At 42.2% G+C, this 24,282-nt stretch overlaps 1 protein-coding gene across 1 annotated transcript; it reads left to right on the top strand.

The window, feature by feature from the left end:
* Positions 1-233: 233 nt before the first annotated feature.
* LOC123161499 (histone H3.3) lies at positions 234-1,068 on the top strand. Its single transcript, XM_044579325.1, has 2 exons — positions 234-404; positions 506-1,068. Exons 1-2 carry the CDS (start codon positions 333-335, stop codon positions 842-844), a joined length of 411 nt encoding a protein of 136 aa, XP_044435260.1. The 5' UTR covers positions 234-332; the 3' UTR covers positions 845-1,068.
* The last annotated feature ends 23,214 nt before the right edge of the window (positions 1,069-24,282 follow it).

Genomic DNA, 24,282 nt, shown 5'->3' on the forward strand with positions numbered 1-24,282 from the left:
ACAGGTACACAGTACACAGACACGCGCGAGACTGCAGCCCGGGGTTCCACCGCCATGTCAGCGATCCGCACCCCCTTGCTCCACCGCCAACCAGCGCCGAGCACGCGGATCGTCCCTACGCGTCGCGAGCCCAACCGTCAGATCTGAGCGCGATCCGGGATCCACGCTTCCCCTCTGCCCCGCGTGCCCCCCCCCCCCACCCCCACCTATAAATTCCCCACTAACCTCCCACTTCTTCTCCCACTACCCAATTCGCCGCATTTGATTTCGAGTTCCACCGCCCGCACAGCAAAGGAAACAGAAGCCAAGTTTCGAAGCCGACAAGAGGATCCATGGCCCGTACCAAGCAGACCGCCCGCAAGTCCACCGGCGGCAAGGCGCCCCGCAAGCAGCTCGCCACCAAGGTCCGTCTCCTCCCGCCGCCCCCTTTGCTTCTCTCCTCCCCGTCCCTCCCCTCCTCGTTAATTTCTCCGATCTGTTTGAAATTGAATCGATGCGTTTTCAGGCTGCCAGGAAGTCCGCCCCGACGACCGGCGGCGTGAAGAAGCCGCACCGCTACAGGCCCGGCACCGTGGCGCTCCGCGAGATCCGCAAGTACCAGAAGAGCACGGAGCTGCTGATCCGCAAGCTGCCCTTCCAGCGCCTGGTCCGCGAGATCGCGCAGGACTTCAAGACGGACCTCCGCTTCCAGTCCCACGCCGTGCTCGCCCTCCAGGAGGCCGCCGAGGCGTACCTCGTCGGGCTCTTCGAGGACACCAACCTCTGCGCCATCCACGCCAAGCGCGTCACCATCATGCCCAAGGACATCCAGCTCGCCCGCCGCATCCGCGGGGAGCGCGCCTAAGCGAGACCAAGACCAATCCCATCCCCAGCCGCCGCATCTGTGGGCATGCCACCGTTCGCCAGCAGTGGTTGATTCAATTGTCGTTTTAGATCGTGTTAGTTTTGGTTTGCGGTGATGCAAACAGATGCTTACTGTGAAATTGTTGGTTAATCTAGTGTTGATCGACCATTATCGATATATGCAATTTTGAGGTACTCTGAAGTTGATGCCTCCTGTTCTCTGAATCCTCTTGTGATTTCCGTTCTCTGAATCCTCTTGTGATTTCCGTTCTCCGACTCCTCTTGCGATTTTCTCTGTGGTGGATAGAGGTCATGTGGCTGTGGTTCTTTGAATTTTCGTCGGATGTGGTGGGGAATTTGATTTGGGCACTCTCGTGATGGTGATCTCTGTAACAGGACGAAGATGAGCGATAGGTGTAGGCTCGACACCATCCTGTTTCTTAACTGGATGGTTAAAAAGACCATCGGCTTCTTCGTTTCGCTAGCGCAAAACGTACTCATCTACATCAGTTTGAGTAACTCATTTGACATCAGTTCAAGTAAATTTGAGATGTTGCCTTCCTTCAATCCTTTTTATCATTTCGGCTGCTTGGTTGTACAATCTGTGATGGATCCGGAAATAAAACGAGGAAAATCTTGAAACCCTTCCCTGTTTCCCGGACCAGCACGAACTAGCTGTCCAGTCAAAATTCTGAAGTAGGAAGCACACAGTGTGTGCGTGTTATGCCAAATCAACACTGAATTTCAGTCTACCTGAATTAGCTGAATTTGGCTCAGAGAAGTGTGACTTCATATGCTAAACTGAGATTTCCACCATACTTTTTATCGCAGGTGCTTGGCAGATGGATCGAACAGAGATGGAGATGAAGTACTACTAATCCATTAATACACGACAGAGTCTATGTACAGAGAGGTGGACACGAATTTGTGATGTTCCTTTGGATTGATGGGTATTCTGTCAAAATAATTTACTGTTAGATCTCTGTATAGCTTATTTATTGTTATTGGATTAGCTACTGTACTGGGCTTATCTGAATATATTCTTATTATTTCTTAACGGTGGGTTTAAGAAACCAACCCTTGTAAGCTTCCCTGCTACTGCTCGTCATGATCAAAACACAACAGATGTTCTGTATGTCATCCGTGTTATTTCAAAACCTTCAGAATTTGTAAATCTTCTCATAGGGATGTTCCAATCTTCTCATAGGAATTACTCCCTTCATCCCATAATATAAGAGCTTGACACTAGTGTGAAACGTTCTTATATTGTGAGACGAAGGGAGTACTATTTAATGACTATTTAATGATGTTACTTCAGAATTAACGTGTTGTGCTTCGACTAGCAATGCTTGTGCTTTTCCAAGTGAGCTGCTTCGTCCAGTATGAACACATGACTGTCCTTAGATAGTTTAGATGGTTAATCCACTGTTGTTTCAGTGAGTATTATGTTTGTAAATCTGCAATTGAGACACCAACTTTTTGTAGGTGCACCTGAGGTAATTATATTAAATCATCATTGCTTTCTCTCTCTACTCTCGCAAAAAAATTGCATCTCTCTACAGATGTTGTCCTTGAGATCTCTAGTTTTTCTCAAGCAACAATTTGCTACACTATGTATCAAGGAAATATAAACGTACCGTTCTCTTTTACTACTCCCTCCCTCCGAAAATACTTGTCATCAAAATAGATAAAAAGAGATGTATCTAGAACTACCTTTTTATTCATTTCGATGACAAATATTTTCGGAGTAATAATACTTCTATCTAGAGAATGCATTAGAGCATCTCCAACCGCCGCCGAACGCGCCGCGCGCTAAAAATTACTTTGCCGCGCGCCCATCGCCTGGTTTGGCGTGACAAGCAACGCTGGCTCCAGCAGCGGCGCTAAAATGCAGCGCGCGTGCAGCTCCAGCAGCGCGCAAAAATGCAGCGCGCGCGACTCTCGCACAAACAACATATGCATTCCAAAACAGAAGCAAAAGATCAAACACAAACAAAATAAATAGTTCAATTTCGTTATTACAACTCAAACAAACAATTTATCGTTCAAAACAACAAATAGTGCAATAAACACAACAAATAGTTCAACAATACAATGTCGAACGCATAAATCATGATGCTCTTTATCGTCCATTCCATGCCCACCACTCCTCAATGAGATCCTTCTTGAGTTCATCATGCGCTGCCGGACGTCGAATGGCATGATAGGAGGCAACAAAACGGGCTACCCTTTCAGCCCTCCGTCGCACTCGCACGGGATGTCCCAACAACTCATACTGAGAGTAGTCTACATCTTGGCCACGCTCATTCTCGATGATCATGTTATGCATGATCACACACGCGTGCATGATGTACCAAAGCATTTTTTGATCCCAAAATCTAGCCGGTCCTCTCACAATAGCAATTTGGGCTTGCAAAATCTCAAAAGCTCTCTCCACATTTTTTCTAGCCGCCGCCTGAGCATTGTGGAAATCAAGATTTTTCCTACCTTCCGGCTTTTTTAACGGCTTCACAAAGGTTTGCCACTTTGGATAGATGCCATCCGCTAGATAATAGCCGTAGTTGTATGTACGACCATTTGCTACAAACTGCACCGGTGGCAAATCACCATTTGCAATCTTATTCATCAGTGGTGACCGGTTGACAACATTGATGTCATTCAAAGATCCAGTCATTCCAAAGAATGCATGCCAAATCCAAGTCTCTTGATCGGCCACTGCTTCAAGGATTATAGTGGAACCTTTTTTTTGGCCGTGGAATTGCCCATGCCATTCCTTTAGACAATTCTTCCAACTCCAATGCATGCAATCTATTGAGCCAAGCATACCAGGAAAGCCGCGAGCTTTGTTCATCTCCAATAGCCTTGCGACGTCTTCAGCATTGGGAGATCTCAAATACTCCTGGCCAAACACTTGCACAATTCCGACTGCGAAGCGCTTGACACACATGATGGCCTGGCTCTCACCCATAGCCAAGTGATCATCAACTAGACCAGTCGGGATACCGTATGCCAACATACGCAAAGCGGCTGTTACCTTCTGAAAGGTGCTATGCCCGAGCTCTCCGGCGGCATTCCTCCTTTGCTGAAAAAATCGGTCATGGCTAGCCAGTTTCTCTGCAATGCGCCTAAACAACTCGGTGCTCATCCTAAACCGGTGACGAAAGTACGACTCTGGGTATGTGGGATTCTCCACGAAATAGTGCCTCATCAATCTGTTATGGGCATCAATCCTATCCCTCCGAATTTTCTGCCGACCCATAACCGAACCACCGTGCTTCGGTTTTTTGTTGATGTGCATAGCTAGGATCATTGCAAGATCCTCCTCCTCTTCCATATCAAATTCTTCTTCGAAAGAATCATATGACAAACTCATCTACAATGTTCAATACTATGCTATTAAAACTACAATCAACATGCACCAAATTCATGAAGTTCGAGCAATACATACCTTGCAGGCGTTTTGTCAAACACCTTGCGGGCGCCGAGCGGCAGCGAGCGCCCGGGTGCTGTTCGTCGGAGGACGGACGCGCGCGAGGGGCGGTGATGACTAGAGGGGGAGGGGGGAGGAAGCCGCCGCAACGCAGAGATAGGCCGGGGAAGCGCCGGAACGGTCGCTGGGTGGCGCGGGCGGCGGCGGCGCCGCGGCTGGAGGGGGAGTTGTGAGCGAGCGCGCGGGAGCGAGCGCAGCAAATAGGCGGCGCACGATGGAGTTTCGGCCCGCGCACTGAACTACATATGCCGCGCGCGCGGTTTTTGCGCGCCCGCTGGAGCCACTATACCGGCTGCGCGCGCGCTAAAATGGGCAATTTTGCGGCGCGACGCTTGTTTGGCGCTGCTGTTGGAGATGCTCTTAGAATCAACATTCCGGAAGATAGAGACCATCGACTTAAATATGTATTGCATTTTGCTCAATTCCAAACCTTGGAAATAGAATTAAAATGAACATGTTCAGACCAAAACAGCATGCCAAAGGAGATTGTATTTTTCACATTAATTTTTTTTGAACCGGACGTACCCCTTTCCATTTGCATTAAACGGAAATACAAAAGTTCCAGGTAACTAGGGAGAAGGGAAAGGAGGCAGCGAGTTCAACGCACTGACAGGAAATCCACCGTGCCCGCCTGTCATCGAAACGAGCACTATGGGGCGAAAACCTGATAACACCATACAGTCTAAACAACATACAAATCCAGAACACCAACTAAACATGAGAACTAAAGGGACTCAGAAAGCCCAAAACGACTAGCATGCAAGCTGTGATGTAATGTAGCCAAGCTTATCACCAGGTCAGCACCTCTCCATCATCATCCGCCGTGCGCCTGGCCTTCTCACACATCGCCATCAGCCTGGTCAAGCTTGAGCGAATCATCTCTGCACCTTGGCGTAGCTCCTCCGCTTCTTCCTTGTTCTGAAGTCCTGCCCAGTACAAAAGAAAAGAACATGCCGAAAACACAATCTCAAAAGAAGATTTAATTAACTTCTTCTCAAAGGTAGCCCTATTATGAGCCAACCATATAGCCCAGGTCACAGCAGCCAGGCCAACTGTGAAGAATTTAGCTCCATTCGGCATAAACATATTGCACCACACATAATATTGCCAAGCATTATAGGACACAGGTCAGTCCCCAGGACCACACCAATTGATCTCCAGGCAACTCGCGCCACGGGGCAGGAGAAGAACAAATGAGAATCTGTTTCCAGCTTACCACAAAAGAAACACACAGGGTTTCCTGGTCATTTTTTTCTTTCCATCACAGATCTGGTGAGCGCCGCATCTTGGGCCATTTACCACAAGAATACCTAGATTTTAAGAGGAAGTTTTGCTCCCCAGATTCATTTATAGTTGCATCCACTAATAGGCTTCTTCAGCCACTTGTACATAGATTTAGTAGTATACTTGACATTTTTATTGAGCCCCCAATAAACCGAGTCTCTATCAGCAGAGAGGTTTAGACCCGCAACTAGCGCACGTATTAATCCAATGCAGTTAAATCTATGTACAAGTGGCTTCTCCAGCCACTTGTACATAGATTTTTCACATAAATTCAATGCAGTTAAATCTGAAAACAACAATGGCATGGAGTACAGGGCCGGAAACTTCAAACATGTATTGCTAGCTTTCAAAGATTCATTTCAACATGGGGAGAAATAACAAGGTGTTCACAACGGCTGCCAAGAAGAAGGTTGCTAAATGCAAGGAACGTGTAGACTGATCTGGACCAAAGATTTGCAATCCAATGGCACAAGTTTTGTTTTCATATTTTCACTGAAATTGAGTTTCCATTGGATGGTCGGTGGTTTCAGGGCGCGCTATGCTGGCCACTCACGGTGTGTTTTTGGTGGGAGTTATGCTGGGTTGACATTGGCCCTTTTTTTTTGAGTACGGCCCTCATAGGCATTTTATTCACTCAACCATCGTACATTGTCTGAGTGATACACATCACTAAAAAAAAACAGGGATCTCACTGAAATTTACATTGCCCATGCCTGCAAGTGTGGCATGTCCGCTTCGGTACAACCCCCCACACAAAACATATAAAGGGTAATATGGACTTTTGATATGGTATACCCACTTTGTATTTGTATACGCTCTGCATACCCCCGACTGGGCCGGCCCAAGAAGGTGCCTGCAGTAGCGCTCGCACCTACTGCAACGCTATGATCGCTAAAAAATTTAATTAAGAGCGACCTCGCATGGATTCAAACTGTGCACCTCAACCTTAGAAAAAGCACCTACATACCAGTCAACCAAAGAGATTTTAGTGTCTAATAAAGAGCATACCACTTTAAGAATTAACTCCAACGCAAAATCCGGGCAGTTTTCGATTTTTTCATCTTCTCTTGGAAATTGTGAATAATTTTTTTTAAAAAAGCGAGTAATGTTTGAAAATCCAGCTTTTTTTCCATAACTCTAACAAACTTTGAAAAATCAACAAAATTTAAAACCTCGTCTTTTTTGACAGGAACCATTTTTTAAAATCCTAAATATTTATGAAAAAACGAGGAAATTTTTGGAACTTAGAGAACAGAACTTGTTAAGGGGAACATTTTGGAAATTCTGAACAATTTTTCAAAAGCGCTAACAGTATAAGTAATTCCCAATCATTTTTTGAGTTTTGAGAAAAAATTGAAAACAGGAACAATTTTAACATTCTGAAAAGTTTTTAGAAAACAATAACCTTTTCTGAAATTCTTGTATATTTTTGGAATTTACGAAAAAAATATGAAAACACGAGCATTTTTACGAATTTTCTAAAAACTCAAAAAATTTGGGAAACCGCAAGCAATTTTTAAAAAACCCAAACATTTTTTTAAAGTTCCAAACATCATGAGAAAACATGAACATTATTAGAGTTTTGAGAAAAATTGTGAACAGCAAGAATTTTAACATTCAGAACAATTTCTAGACAAAAATAACATTTTTCGAAAATCCTGTACATTTTTTGAATTTATGAAAACAATTGAAAACAAAGAATTTTTAAAATGCTGAACAAAATTTTAAAATCACGAACCAATTTTGAATTTTCCAAAAAAACATTGAAATCACAAATATTTTTTATAAAGGTAAATAAATTTGAAAAGAAAACAAAAAATGAAAAAAGGGAACATGAAAGAATTTGAAAAAGTCAGAAGGGTCCATATGAGGGCACATTTTTTCGGCATCATCAAATGACCTCATTTTTCTTGTGAGCTTATATGATCAATTCAATGAACCATGCCAAGTTATTTGAGTTTTCGACATTTTTTGTATTTCCTAGAGTTTTGTGAGTGAACAATACTTGATAAATGGCCAAACGTGACAAAACTTGCATATGATGTCAGAAATCGTCCAAATCTGACATGGATGACTACTATGAGCATACTCATCTGTTGGCAAAAATTAGGTCATTTCATGGATGTCCAAAAATAAACCATATTCAACAGATATTATTCACGCGGGAGAGAAGGGTTCGTATGAGAGTACACATAAATTTTGTGAAATTCCAGAATTTTTTAAATTTGTATTGAGAAAAGAATCTGGTATTCTAAAGAAATTTTCAAATTTTTGAACAGGTTTCGAAAAGAATAATAAAGTTCAAGAAGGAGAAAATCAATTAACGAAAATGAGAAGAATAACAAAAAATTAGAGAAAAAAAAGCTTAGGCCCTACAAAATAAAAGAAGTTTCAAAAAATATTTGCAAATATGAAAAAATGCTGGCAAATTTGAAAAAAGTGTTCACATATTCACCATGTGCATGCCCACCAGTTGACCAAAGTTGATGCCCTTTTTTGAATGTCCAAAAAATAGCATGTTCAACCTAAGGTGTCCAGATAGGCGAGAAGGCTCCGTTGAGAGCACGTTGTTTCTCAACATCCGTTAAATGACTTCATTTTTATTGACTTGTATGATCAATTCAAGGCACCATGCCAAGTTATTTTGGATTTCTACAAATTTTGCAATTTCTGGATTTTCCTTAGTAAAAAGAGGGCGATAAATGGTTAGATGCGACGCAACTTGCATATGGTGTCGGAAATAATTCAAACCTGGCATGGATGCCTACCATGAGAATGCCCACCTGCTTGTAAAAGTTATGGTCATTTCATCCATGTCCGAAAATAGACCATGTTCAATGGAGGTGCTCGGGGAGCCCAGAAGGGGCCGTAATGAGAGCATGTTTTTTTTACATCTTCAAATGACTCCAATTCTTTCCCATAATCTTAAATGGCCAATTCAAGGCACCATGCCAAGTTGTTTGAGGTTTTAACAATTCTTGCATTTTCTGCAGTTTTCTCGATGAAAAATGGCTGATACGTGCTTGGACGTGATGCAACTTGTTACTTGCATATAGTGTCAAAATTCGTTCAAACCATGGTATGCCCACCTACTGGCAATAGTTGGATCATTTCAAGCATGTCCAAAAAATAGACCATGTTCAACGGGGGTTGTTCGGGTACGCGAGATGGGTCTGTATGAGAGCTCGTTTTTTCCGGCATCGTGAAATGACCCAAAAAATTCCATGAGTTTATATAACCAATTCAAGGCACAATGCGAAGTTGTTTGAGTTTTTGATTTTTTTTTGCAATTTATGGAGTTTTCTCGATGAAAAATGGACAACAAATGGCTGAACGTGACGCAACTTGTGTATGGTATCGGAAATCGTTCAAACCTGGCATGATTGCATGCCATGGGCATGCCTACCTGCTGGCAAAAGTTGGGGTCATTTCATGCATGTCTAAAAATATACCATGTTCAATGGAGGTTGTTCGGGTAGGTCACATGGTATCTGTATGAGAGTACTTTCTTTGGCATCTTCAAATGACCCCAAATTTTTTCATGAGCTTTTATGACCAATTCAAGGCACCATCCCAAATTGTTTGAGTTTTCGACAATTCTTGCATTTTTTTGGAGTTTTCTTGGTGAAAATGACCGATAAATGGCAAGATGTCATGCAACTTGCATAAGGTGTCAAAATCGTTCAAACCTGGCATAGATGCCTATCATGCGCATGCCCATCTGCTAGCAAAAATTGGGATGGTCTCAAGAATATCTAAAACTAGACCATGTTCAACGGAAGGTGCCCGTGTAGGCCAAAAGGCCCTGCCTAGGAGCATGTTGTTTGTCGACATCTTCAGTTGTTGTATGGGGTTAGCATTTTTAGTTTTTGGGTTCGCTACCCAAAATTCTAAAACGAATGAATGGTACAAAACCAAATTTTTGGTTTCTACCACCCTGATAAGCGATGGCATCGCTCCGACCGGGCGCCTGTTGGGCCGGCCCAAGAGTTCGCAGATTTGAATAAAGTTCATCAATGTTGAAAAAATGTTCACGAATTTGATTTTTTTTGCAGATTTTAAAAAAATCACCCAAAAAGTTTGAGAAAATAAGAAAGTTCAAGAATTTATCTTTTTATTTTTAAAAATTCCGACAAATGAAAAAAATAGAGAAGAAAAAACCCAGAATAATAATAAAAAAAATCTGGTGTTAAAACACACGATTTTCCCCCCGAAAATTCACAAAGTTACATTAGCCACATATAAGAAGCAAAAAAAAAATGAAGTGTTCAACAAATTTTTTCAAAATGTTAGTCCTGAAGTGTTCAAAATGTTGCTTGGAAAAAATGTTCTTAACATTTTGAACTAACATATCTCCTTAAATTCTTTGAAATGTTCATGCTTGTAAAAAACATTATTCAATTTTTTTGAAATGTTCATGCTTTTATGAAAAATGACGTTTTCAAAATGTGTTCAAGTGGTTCAAAAAAAGTTGGATTATGAAACATTATTCAATTTTTAAAAATTCATTCATAATTTCCTTTGTGTTACTCCCTCCATTAAGGTTTATCGGGTCTGAGAGGCACCAAAACTTGTACCATGTTTACTAGGCTGCTGCATAGTTTATGAAAAAAAATTGGGCTGCTGCATTTAAGCACGTCCCTTCATTCCCTCGTCTCTCCATGAAAGCTAGCGCATGGGTCTCCTTGATTGGATCAGGCAGTAGCCATTGCATGCACATGTTAGTTAATAGGCCTAATTAATAACGGCGATTAGCTGAGATTTATTTCCAATTTCTTCTGTGCGTTTTTCGTGGTCTTTTCGTTTCGGCTCATGGGCCCAATAAATCCGGCTGGAGAGATTCTTAAGTTTGCACACTCATAATTATTCACTAACATTAGTTGGCTCAATTGGTGAGCGACTCAACTTCATGTGTAAGAGGTCTGTGGTTCGATTCTTAGAGGGTGCTTGGATACGTTTTAGTCCCATGACTAAAAGTAGTGGGACTAAAACTTGATAGCCTCACCCATGCTTGGATACAAATACTAAATAGACTAAAATATGTTAATGAGCATTTATTATCCTCCAAACCCTCCAATCCCGAACTCGCATGTGTTAAAGGAGAGGAGTTAAATGAGGAGAGAGAGGACTAATCCACATTTTAGTAGGGTTTTCCTGACTAAACTTTTTTAGTCTCAAGACTAGTTCTAGCCTCTATTTAGTCAGGGCTGATTGGAACTTTAGCCTCTAAAAGAGGCTAGTTTTAGTCAGACTAAAAATAGTCCCTTGGATCCAAGCATGGCCTTAGCAGTGGCATGTATTTTGTGAATTTTTACATCTCGGGTCGCGCTCCCTGCAGCCTTTTATCAATGGGCCGGCCCAGTCGAGGGATGTCTCCAATGCCATATAGTATTTCGAAAAAGACCATTCTACCCTTTATGATGAAGGGGTATGAAGAAATCTCGTGCGTTAATGTGTTTAGGGGTTGTACCGAAGAAGAAGTGGTGGCATGTCCACTTCCCTTTCCTTAAATTTTAATTCGAACCCCAGAAAAAACAAGAGATAGGTGGTCATCTCTCTGATAGTGAGACCGCCCACGTATTTATCTCTCCTTTCTTTCCAATCTTCCACAAAAACTTGGCTGTCCGTTTCAATCTCCACACTTGTCCATCCTTGCCCAATCCCAAAGAGCATAGCATCCCTGCAAGCCAGTGCTTCACCAATATAGGGACCCGCTACTCCCTGATGCACTTCCGACCAGAAGATTTCCTTCGTGATTCCGAGCCACCATTGCCGCACCAGCCGCCCCCACATTCGTACCCATGGCTGCATCAGTGTATTAACTCTTCCATCCTCTGGTGGTCTCCATACTGCATTCTTCTTCTGCTCGGTGTGTTGCACACTGGGAATATTCAGAGATCTAATCATCTCATGTATAATCTTCATAGAGCGTCGGGATTGGTATAGTGCATTTGTCCATGCATATACTTATTTCTGCTACTCCAGATCACCCACATGACAGAGATAACAATTGCCGCATTTTCCTTCTTGATGAACTGATGATCCAGAAGGTCTCTAGTCCATGTATCTGGGTGTAGCCGAGGCAAGGTCAGTCCGAAGAATCTCGTTGCCTCGTCCCAAAACATTGTTGCATGAACACACAAAACTAGAGCATGTAACAGAGACTCGTCGCTGTGTCCACACACCATACAAGTCACATCTTCAGAGACATGTCGCCATACGAGTTCCTCGTTAGCCAGTAAGAATCCCTCCAAAACCCGCCACCTGAACATCCTGATCTTGGCTTGGACACGCAACTTCCAAATTGCACGCCAACTCTCCTCCCTTTAGAGGAACTCCCAGGAGTGTTCTGAGAGTTACACTACAAATTTTTCAGTTCTCAATATGCTGATTTGACTGTGAAATATCCAGACCTCTTACATGCCCATGCCCAATAATCCTCACCAGGTGACATTGGTCTTTCGGAGATTCAGTATTGCTTCCGCATCTGGTGTAATGAAAAATTTGCTAACCAGGTCGGTATTCTATTGACCCGTATCCTCATCCAATAAATCAGCCATTAACTGCAACGGGTCATTCAATAGTGTGCACAAAGGTTTTATAGTAGTGGTGCCCTCGATCCACTGATCATGCCATATCTCAGTGGTCATTCTACCACCCACTCGCCAAACCAGCCCTTGATGGAGAGGTTTCTCCCTTGAATAATCGCACGCCATGTTTTAGATGAGCTCACCGGGCATCTTACCCGGAGAAAATCACCATGTGGGTAGTAGCTTCCTTTATGTCTGGGTTGTCTAACAACCTACAAGCTTGCTTAGCAAGCATTGAAGCATTGAAGATTTCTAGGTCTCGAAAGCCTAGAGCACCTTTAGATTCCGAAATAGCCATCTCTTCTTCCAAGGTTGCCAATGCATACCTCTCTTGTCAAGTGTCCCAGCCCAACAATACTTGGATATAACTGTCATAACTTTGTGGCATAAACCTTTTGTGAGCTTAAAACATCTCATAGAATAGGCCAGTAGTGTTTGGACCAATGCTTTGAGGTGTACCTCCCTTCTTGCAAAAAAACGCATTCCTGTAACTCCATCTTTGTACCCTTGACCTCGCAAACTCAACAATATGTTCAAAGTTTTGTTCCCCGTGACATGTTTCTTCTTGCCATGTTGGAAATATAACCTTTGCTATTAACTGCAGAGGGTCTGAGATTAGGCTTGTTCTTTGGAGGGCAATCATGCAAATGAATTTCCCATTGATGAGGTGCTTGCCGCAAGTAAGAAGGATGTTGTCATCGTGATCTCTGTGAGTATGATACCCAAGATGTTAAAAGGTAGTGATCCTCCATTTCACAGTTCATGTGCTTGTTTTGTGTACTGTCGACCTCTCTTGGGTACTTCTTGTCCTCATGGCTCATGTTTTATCTTTGTGGCTAATTACATGTGTGTTGGGCCTCAATGGCAGTGTCGCATGTCGTTCGTACATCAATGATGATTTTCCTGATATACTTTACTTTTGTAATAGGTATTTACTCTCACTTGTTTTTACCCTACTTTGTTTTTCAGCTTTGCTTTGTTGTTTACTTCCATTTTTTTATGTTATGTCATTTGGGTGCACAATGATGGTGTCCCAGATAAGGGGTCTCACACCACATCGATTCCCGGCCAGGTGGGCAAGGCTGGGGACCCCAAAGTGGGTTCCGTCTTGGGCCACTTTGGGAGGCCTATCACGAAACAAAGATTCCAGAAGACTTGGAGTATAATCCAAGGATACCGGTGCCATGGAGGACACTACTTCCACCAACATAGCCTACCTAGTCCAACAACCCTAGGACCCCTGGTATGTTATATAAGCCAGGGGTCGGGCTCGTCGGAGATCCATCCCACTGGCAGGGGTAACTCGAAGCCATCGTCATCGCCAACACTCTGATCATCATCTCCATCAACACTGACATCTTCATCGTCTCCCTTCACCCCATCTCTCTGTTCTATGAACATTCTTCTCAGATCCCTTGCCGAGATTAGTTTCTGGTTTGATTACTCCTTGTAGTTGATGCTTATAAGTTTTATTGGTGAAAGATTCATATATGTAACATCCCAAATTTTCAATTTGGAACGTTATACATTAGATCATCATTGCATATCATATTTTATTGCATTTTGGTTTGATCCTACAAATTCTACGCAACTCAAGGACCCACGGAGAGAGTTGGGGATTTCATTACTTTCATATTTGGGTTTTCTCAAATTTTGAAAATAGGATCATTTGATTTTAATTATTTTATCTTCAATTATTTCTATTATAAAAATATGAGAGAGGGGAATAAAATGACTTTCCCAAAATAAATAAATATTTAGGATTTAATAATAAAATCAAATAAGATATTATTTAGGAGTTTTATTGCTATTTTATTTGAATTAGAAAAAATGCGAGTTTTTCAAAATTGCATTTAGGCCCCAAATAAATGTTCATCTTGTCCGGCTCGATTTTAGAGGACGGGGAAAATTTATTTCGGGATTTTTGGAGTCCGTTTAGTATTTCTTTTATTTGTCTTTCTGCGCGTAATTATTTATAAAAAAATGAACCAACCTACCGGGCCATGTCCGCCTAGGACTCTAGGCCCGACCGGCCTTTCTAAGCCGGGGGAGCCCGAGCCGCAGCCCAGCCCCCCCGAAACCCTAGCCCCCGCCGCCGCCACCATCGCTGCAAACCGCCGCCGCCGCCCCGATTTGCGCCGCCGCCGATCCCGCCGCCCCTCGCCGCCGGAGCCCCACCGCCTTTGCCGGAGTAGCCGCTGCCGCCATCACGCATCCCGAGGTAGTCGTAGTTTTTTAAAAAAATAGTTGTTCTGTTTTTTTCGAAAAACCGAGATCCGTTTTTTAGATCGGTTTATTTTTTTTCTCCGGTTTAGTTATTTAGCGAACGCCCGTTCGTTCGTTCGTTTTTACGAATGGTTTTTGTCTTTTGGCCGCAGACAGCGAACATTCGTTCGTTAGCCTGTTCGTCCGTTTTTCATTTTCTCGGATTTTTCCGCGATTATTTCTGATCGTGATTTCTGATCCGATTTCGTTCTAGTATAACTTTTCGCTCGTTTATCAGAATCAGGCGATTCAAGCGCCTAGAGTTTTGTCTCGAAACCCTCTTTCCGTTTAACCAACTCAAACAAGTTTTTGCTAAGTAAAATTTGACTTAGGTCCAGATTAGTAAATGAATCTTGTTTCTTTCGCCGTTTGACTTTCGTTGCTTCGTTTGATTTGATTCTTTTTGGAAATCGGAGTTCTTAAGCTGAACTTTCTGGTTAGATCTCTTATTTGAGTTTTACCTGTGCATTAGATGAGTACTTATTGTATGCTTGTTTGTTGCGATAGAGAACCCGAAGTGCGCCGCTTGCTACTTCGAATCTCTAGGTTTCACGGATCATCAGCAAGGCAAGTAACACTTTGATCATACCTTTTTACTACCCAGTTTTATTGCATTAGATCAATCCTCAAAACAATTGCATGAGTAGGATCTGATTAATATGTGGGTTTTGGGAAGTAGATGAGGTAGTACCTATTACCTGTTTTATTATCAAACCTTTGGGAGTTACTTCTATGTTTGCTTATATTGCTATGCTATGCTAGTAGACGTGGATTGGGTGAGTGTATCCATGACAGATATGAGATTGTTATTCAATTTTGCTTACCATCCCAGAAGGAAGAAGGATCAAGTATGTATCCCGGCATGTGCCAAAGAGGAATCAAGTAAATTCCTTATCATGAGTTGTACAGGAGGAAGTACCAGTGGTGAAGGATTTCCCTGACGTATTTCCAGGGGAGTTGCCAGGCATGCCACCGGATAGAGACATTGAGTTTTTGATTGAGCTTTTGCCAGGCACATGACCAATATCTAAGAGACCGTACAGGATGCCCGCCAAAGATTTGGAGGAAATTAAGAAGCAGATTAAGGAGTTACTGGATAAAGGCTATATTCGCTCAAGTTCTTCACCTTGGGGATCGCGAGTGCTTCTAGTGGAGAAGAAGGATGGATCATTGAGAATAGTTGTTGATTATCGAGGACTGAATGAAGTGACAATCAAGAACAAGTACCCACTGCCGATGATCAATGACTTGTTTGACCAATTGCAAGGAGCTAAGGTATTTTCCAAGATCGATCTGCGATCAGGATACCACCAGTTGAAGATTCGAGAGCAGGATATACCTAAGACGACTTTTACCACCAGGTACAGGCTGTACGAGTATACCATTATGTCATTTGGTCTGACTAACGCACCTGCCTATTTCATGAACATGATGAACAAGGTGTTTATGGAGTTTCTGGATAAGTTCGTCATGGTGTTCATTGATGATATTTTGGTCTATTCAAAGAATGAAGAGGAGCATAAGGAGCATTTGCGTTTGGTACTTGAGAAGCTCAGAGAACATCAGCTATATGCCAAGTTCAGCAAATGTGAGTTTTGGTTGAAGGAAGTTGGATTCCTCAGACATGTTATATCCGGAGAAGGAATAGCAGTAGACCCCACCAAAGTAGTCACTGTGACAAACTGGGAAGCCCCAACAATAGTTGGAGAGATCCGAGTTTTCTTGGACTCGCAGGATACTACCGAAGGTTCGTTGAGAATTTCTCGAAGATTGCAAAGCCCATGACGGAGTTGTTGAAGAAGGACACCAAGTTCAAATGGACTGAGGAATGTGAGGCCAGTTTCCAGGAGTTGAAGAAACGTTTGGTTACATCACCAGTGTTGATTCTGCCAGATCAGCGCAAGGATTATGAAGTATATTGCGATGCTTCCCGTCAAGGACTTGGAGCAGTGCTTATGCAAGAAGGAAGAGTTGTTTCTTACACCTCACGACAGTTGAAGCCCCATGAATTGAATTATGCTACACATGATTTGGAATTAACAGCCGTAGTGCATGCATTGAAAACATGGAGACATTTTTTCATCGGAAACCATTGTGAGGTGTACACGGATCACAAGAGTTTGAAGTACATTTTCACGCAGAAGGAGTTAAACCTCAGGCAAAGGAGATTGTTGAAGCTCATTAAAGATTATGATATGAGATTACATTATCACCCCGAAAAGGCTAACATAGTAGCCGATGCGTTGAGCCGCAAGAGCCATGTCAACACGCTCATGACCGGAGAGTTACCGAAGGAGCTAGCCGAGGATCTTCACGAGCTATGTTTGGAGATAGTTCCAAGAGGCTATGTAGTAGCATTGAAGATTCAGTCTACTTCGATGGATAAGATCAGAGAAGCTCAGAAGACAGACAAGGAGATTGCAGAGATAAAGGAGAAAATGAGAAAAGAAAAGCTAAGGGATTTCGTGAGGATGAGCACAGTACCCTATGGTTTGAGGACCGCGTTTATGTACCTAATGACCCGGAGATCCGGAAGTTGATTCTGCAAGAGGCCCATGATTCTCCGTACTCGATTCACCCAAGAAATACCAAGATGTATTGGGATTTGAAGGACACTTTCTGGTGGACCGGAATGAAGAAGGACATTGCGGAGTATGTAGCAGTATGTGATGTATGTCAGAGAGTGAAGGCAGAGAATCAGAAGCCAACAGGATTGCTACAGCCATTGCCAATACCCGAATGGAAGTGGGATAAGTTAGGCATGGATTTTATCACAGGATTGCCCAGGACTTGTTCAGGCTATGACTCAATATGGGTTGTAGTCGATCGTTTGACGAAGGTAGCTCATTTCATCCCAGTGAAGACCACTTACTCCAGTGCTAAGTTGGCAAAGATATACATGAACAGGATCATATGTCTGCATGGAGTTCCCAGGAGCATTGTATCAGATAGAGGAACCCAGTTTACCTCAAAGTTTTGGAATCAGTTAGACGAAACTTTGGGTACCAGGCTAGAGTTCAGTACAGCCTTTCATCCGCAGACAGATGGACATACCGAGAGAGTCAATCAGATTATGGAGGACATGCTGAGAGCTTGTGCGCTAGATTATGGATCTAGTTGGGATGACAATTTGCCATATGCGGAGTTCTCTTACAACAACAGTTATCAATCCAGTTTGAAGATGGCCCCTTTCGAAGCTCTGTACAGAAGGAGGTGCAGGATACCATTGTTGTCGGATGAAGTTGGAGACCGCCAGTTGTTTAGACCAGATTTGATTAAAGAGTCTGAGCAGAAGGTGAAGTTGATTCGCGATAGGCTCAAGGTAGCTTAGACCAGGCAGAAGAGCTATGCAGACTCTAAACGCAAGGAGACAGTTTACGAAGTCGGAGACAGAGTCTATCTTCGTGTATCTCCACTTCGAGGAGTTAAGCGCTTTGAAGTTAAGGGAAAGTTAGCGCCACGTTTTGTAGGACCATACAAAGTTTTGGAGCATATGGGAGAAGCTGCTTACAAATTGGAATTGCCCGAAGGATTGTCAAGAATTCACGATATGTTCCATGTTTCCCAGTTAAAGAAGTGCCACGCAGAGATGGCTGATATACCGTTGAGAGATACAGTGCCAGTGGAAGCGATTCAGTTGGATAGTGATTTGACCTATGAGGAGAAACCAGTCAAGATTCTCGAATACGCCAACCAAGTCACTCACAACAAGGTTATCAAGTTTTGCAAAGTTTAGTGGAGCCACCATATCGAAGATGAAGCCACCTGGGAGCGAGAGGAAGATCTACTGAAGGACCACCCTCAACTATTTTCTAGCCAACCCGAATCTCGAGGGCGAGATTCATCTTAAGGGGGGCATGTTTGTAACATCCCAAATTTTCATTTTGGAATGTTATACATTAGATCATCATTGCATATCATATTTTATTGCATTTTGGCTTGATCCTAGAAATTCTACGCAACTCAAGGACCCACGGAGAGAGTTGGGGATTTCATTATTTTCATATTTGGGTTTTTTCAAATTTTGAAAATAGGATCATTTGATTTTAATTATTTTATCTTCAATTATTTCTATTATAAAAATATGAGAGAGGGGAATAAAATGACTTTCCCAAAATAAAGAAATATTGAGGATTTAATAATAAAATCAAATAAGATTTTATTTAGGAGTTTTATTGCTATTTTATTTGAATTAGGAAAAATGCACGTTTTTCAAAATTGCATTTAGGCCCCAAATAAATGTTCATCTTGTCCGACTCGATTTTATAGGACGGGGGAAATTTATTTCGAGATTTTTGGAGTCTGTTTAGTATTTCTTTTATTTGTTTTTCTACGCGTAATTATTTAAAAAACGAACCGACCTACCGGGCTGTGTCCGCCTAGGACTCTAGGCCTGGCTGGCCTTTATAAGCCGGGGGAGCCCGAGCCGCAGCCCAGCCCTCCCGAAACCCTAGCCCCCGTCGCCGTCGCCGTCGCCGCTGACCGCCGCCGCCGCCCCGATCCGCGCCGCCACCGTCCGCTGCCGACCCCGCCGCCCCTCGTCGCCGGAGCCTCGCCGCCTCGCCGGAGTAGCCGCCGTCGCCGCCTTCACGCATCCTAGGTAGTCACGGTAAAAAAAATAGTTGTTCGTTTTTTTTTCGAAAAACCGATATCCTTTTTTTAGATCGGTTTATTTTTTTTCTCTGGTTTAGTTATTTAGCGAACGCCCGTTCGTTCGTTCGTTTTTATGAACGGTTCTTGTCTTTTAGCCGCAGACTGCGAATGCTCGTTCGTTAGCCTGTTCATCCATTTTTCTTTTTCTCGGATTTTTCCGCGATTATTTCTGATCGCGATTTCTGATCTGATTTTCGTTCTAGTATAACTTTTTGCTCGTTTATCGGAATCAGGCGATTCAAGCGCCTAGAGTTTTGTCTCGAAACCCTCTTTCCGTTTAACCAACTCAAACAAGTTTTTGCTATAGTAAAATTTGACTTAGGTCCAGATTAGTAAACGAAGCTTGTTTCTTTCGCCGTTTGACTTTCGTTGCTTCGTTTGATTTGATTCTTTTTGCAAACCGGAGTTCTTAAGTTGAACTTTCTGGTTAGATGTCTTATTTGAGTTTTACCTGTGCATTAGATGTGTACTTATTGTATGCTTGTTTGTTGCGATAGAGAACCTGGAGTGCGCCGCTTGCTAATTCGAATCTCTAGGTTTCACGGATCATCAGCAAGGCAAGTAACACTTTGATCATACCTTTTTACTACCCAGTTTTATTGCACTAGATCAATCCTCAAAACAATTGCATGAGTAGGATCTGATTAATATGTGGGTTTTGGGAAGTAGATGAGGTAGTACCTATTACCTATTTTATTATCAAACCTTTGGGAGTTACTTCTACGTTTGCTTATATTTCTATGCTATGCTAGCATACGTGGATTGGGTGAGTGTATCCATGACAGATGTGAGATTGTTATTTAAAGGTTTACTTAAGGTGGCAACTTAAATTTACATCTGGGTGGATTGAGGCACCTGGGGAACCCAGTGTTGCTTGTATTTTTGGAAATCCCGGGGTACTGTGTGATTCTCCTATGGACCGCCACCCAGACTCAAAGGGATCATGAGATTATTCATGCTAGAAACTTCCATGTGTAGCCGCAAGCTACTATGGGCTTTAGCATAGTTGAGTATGTTGCATGAGCTCTTGAAGAGGTAGACTAGCAGATGTAGGGGATGTAGGTTGGTACTGTCTACCCGGAGTAGAGAGTTAATGCTTCTGAAAGACTATGTCTCGGTGATACGTCCATTTTGCATCATGCTTTTATATCAATATTTATTGCATTATGGGCTGTTATTACACATTATATCTCAATACTTATGGCTATTCTCTCTTATTTTACAAGGTTTACCATGAAGAGGGGGAATGGCCGGCAGCTGGAATTCTGGCTGGAAAAGGAGCAAACATTGGAAACCTATTCTGCATAGCTCCAAAAGTCCTGAAACTCCACGAAACATCTTTTTGGAATTAATAAGAATTTTTGGGCGAAAGAAATACACCAGGGCCCCCACACCTCATCCAGGAGAGTGGGGGGCGCGCCCCCTGTCTCCTGGACCCCCTGGTGGGCCCCCGGTGTCCATCTTCTGCTATATAAGAGCTTTTACCCTGGAAAAAATCATGGGCAAGCTTACGGGACGAAACTCCGCCGCCACGAGGAACCAATCTAGGGCTCCAGCGGAGCTGTTCTACCAGGGACACTTCCCTCTGGGAGGGGGAAATCATCACCAACGTCATCACCAACGATCCTCTCATCGGGAGGGGGTCAATCACCATCAACATCTTCACCAGCACCATCTCCTCTCAAAACACTAGTTCATCTCTTGTATCCAATCTTGTATCAAAACCACAAATTGGTAGTTGTGGGTTGCTAGTAGTGTTGATTACTCCTTGTAGTTGATGCTAATTGGTTTACTTGGTGGAAGATCATATGTTCAGATCCTTAATGCATATTATTACCCCTCTGATTATGAACATGAATATGCTTTGTGAGTAGTTACGTTTGTTCCTGAGGACATGGGTGAAGTCTTGCTATTAGTAGTCATGTGAATTTGGTATTGGTTCGATATTTTGATGAGATGTATGTTGTCTTTTCCTCTAGTGGTGTTATGTGAACGTCGACTACATGACACTTCACCATTATTTGGGCCTAGAGGAAGGCATTGGGAAGTAATAAGTAGATGATGGGTTGCTAGAGTGACAGAAGCTTAAACCCTAGTTTATGCGTTGCTTCGTTAGGGGCTGATTTGGATCCATATGTTTAATGTTGTGGTTAGGTTTACCTTAATACTTCTTTTGTAGTTGCGGATGCTTGCAATACGGGTTAATCATAAGTGGGATGCTTGTCCAAGTAAGGGCAGTACCCAAGCACTGGTCCACCCACATATCAAATTATCAAAGTACCGAACGCGAATCATTTGAACGTGATGAAAACTAGCTTGACGATAATTCCCATGTGTCCTCGGGAGCTCCTTTCTCATTATTAGAAATTGTCCAGGCTTATCCTTTGCTACATAAAGGATTGGGCCACCTTGCTGCACTTTATTTACTTTATTTACTTGTTACTGTTTATCTTATCACAAAACTATCTATCACCTACAATTTCAGTGTTTGCAGAGAAAACCTTACTGAAAACCGCTTATCAATTCCTTCTGCTCCTCGTTGGGTTTCACACTCTTACTTATCGAAAGGACTACGATTGATCCCCTACACTTGTGGGTCATCAAGACTCTTTTTTGGCGCCGTTGCCGGGGAGTGTAGCACTTTTGGTGAGTGGAACTTGGTAAGGAAACATTTATATAGTGTGCTCAAATTTTCTGGTACTTGTCACTATGGAAACTAATCCTTTGAGGGGCTTGTTCGGGGTATCTTCACCCCGACCAGAAGAGCAAAGAGTTGCTCCTCAACCTACTGAACTTTATGAAAATATTTACTTTGAGATTCCTTCGGGTATGATAGAGAAACTGCTAGCTAATCCATTTACAGGAGACGGAACATTGCATCCCGATTTACACCTTATCTTTGTGGATGAAGTTTGTGGATTATTTAAGCTTGCAGGTATTCCCGATGATGTTGTCAAAAGGAAGGTCTTCCCTTTATCTTTGAAGGGAGATGCATTGATATGGTATAGGCTACGTGATGATACGAGATACTGGAATTATAAACGATTGAAGCTGGAATTTCACCAGAAGTTCTATCCTATGCACATTGTTCATCGTGATCGTAATTACAGATATAATTTCTGGCCTCGTGAAGGAGAAAGCATCGCTCAGGGGAGGCTCAAGTCAATGTTATATTCATGCCCCAATTATGAGCTCTCCCGGGAAATGATTATTCAAAACTTTTATGCCCGGCTTTCTCTTGATAATCGCAACCTGCTCGATACTTCCTGTGCTGGCTCTTATATGCTGAAGACTATTGATTTCAAATGGGACTTATTGGAAAGAATTAAACGCAACTCTGAAGATTGGGGTTCCAACGATGGTAAGGAGTCAGGTATGACACCTAAGTTCAATTTTTTTTAAATCTTTTATGGATACCGATGCTTTCCATGGATTTAGTGCTAAGTATGGACTTGACTCTGAGATAGTAGCTTCTTTCTGTGAATCTTTTGCTACTCACGTTGATCTCCCTAAAGAGAAGTGGTTTAAATATAATCCTCCTATTAAAGTGAAAGTAGTTTCACCTATTACAGTCGAAGAAAAGACTATTACCTATAGTGATCCTATTGTTCCTACTACTTATGTTGAGAAACCTCCTTTTCCTGTTAGGATAAAGGATCATGCTAAAGCTTCGACTGTTGTTCGTAAGAGTAATACTAGGACTTATACACCTCCTGAGCAAATTAATGTTGAACCTAGTATTGCTGTGGTTAAAGATCTCTTGGATGAGGATTTAGATGGGCATGTTATTTATTTCTGTGGTGAGACTGCTAATATTGCTAGACCAGATACTAAGATACATAGACCTGTGCTACCTCTTGAGCACTGCGTTGGATTTCCCCGAAGAGGAGAGTATGATGCATTAAAGTAGCGTAAGTATTTCCCTCAGTTTTTGATAACCAAGGTATCAATCCAGTAGGAGATCACGCATGAGTCCCTCGTACCTGCACAAAACGATAACTACTCGCAACCAACGTGATTAGGGGTTGTCAATCCCTTCACGGTCACTTACGAGGGTGAGATCTGATAGAGATGATAAATAATATTTTTGGTATTTTTGATATAGAGATGCAAAGTGAAAAGTAAAAGGCAAAGTAAAAACAAAGCAAGTATTAAAGTAATGGAGATTGATATGATGAGAATAGACCCGGGGGCCATAGGTTTCACTAGTGGCTTCTCTAAAGAGCATAAGTATTCTATGGTGGGTGAACAAATTACCGTTGAGCAATTGATAGAATTCAGCATAGTTATGAGTATATCTAGGTATGATCATGTGTATAGGCATCACGTCCGAGACAAGTAAACCGAAACGATTCTGCATCTACTACTATTACTCCACTCATCGACCGCTATCCAGCATCTTATTAACACTACTCTCAATTTTTTTGTGAATTCATAAACTCTTTAACACTACTCTCAAATTCAGAGGGCATCTTATTAAAATTTCCATAAGAGTTGTTGTACGAATTTCCATAATTATTAGAAGGATTACTAGGATAAGGCCTAGGATTAAAATTCCCTCTATACGCGTTGTTACCAAAATTATTCCTACCAACAAAATTCACATCCATAGATTCATTATTATTCTCAATCAAAGTAGACAAGGGCATATCATTAGGATCAGAAGAAACACTCTTAGTAGCAAATAATTTCATAAGTTCATCCATCTTTCCACTCAAAACATTAATTTCTTCTATCGCATGCACTTTTTTATTAGTGGATCTTTCAGTATGCCATTGAGAATAATTTACATAATATTATCGAGAAGTTTAGTAGCATCTCCTAGAGTGATTTCCATAAAAGTGCCTCCCGCGGCCGAATCTAAAAGATTTCTAGAAGCAAAATTCAATCCGGCATAAATTTTTTGTATAATCATCCACAAGTTCAAACCATGAGTAGGACAATTACGTATCATTAATTTCATTCTCTCCCAAGCTTGTGCAACATGTTCATGATCAAGTTGCTTAAAATTCATAATGTCGTTCCTAAGAGAGATAATCTTAGCGGGAGGAAAATACTTAGAGATAAAAGCATCTATGCATTTGTTCCAAGAATCAATACTATTTTTAGGCAAAGAAGAAAACCACGCTTTAGCACGATCTCTAAGCGAAAAAGGAA

The sequence above is a fragment of the Triticum aestivum genome, chromosome 7B, assembly GCF_018294505.1.
Source record: "Triticum aestivum cultivar Chinese Spring chromosome 7B, IWGSC CS RefSeq v2.1, whole genome shotgun sequence".
Lineage (NCBI taxonomy): Eukaryota > Viridiplantae > Streptophyta > Magnoliopsida > Poales > Poaceae > Triticum > Triticum aestivum.

Excerpts from the sequence above, each read along its gene's own strand:
- LOC123161499 (XM_044579325.1), top strand. The coding sequence starts at position 333 with ATGGCCCGTACCAAGCAGACCGCCCGCAAGTCCACCGGCGGCAAGGCG. Across the intron at positions 405-505 it reads GCAAGCAGCTCGCCACCAAG|GCTGCCAGGAAGTCCGCCCC; the intron begins GTCCGTCTCCTC and ends ATGCGTTTTCAG.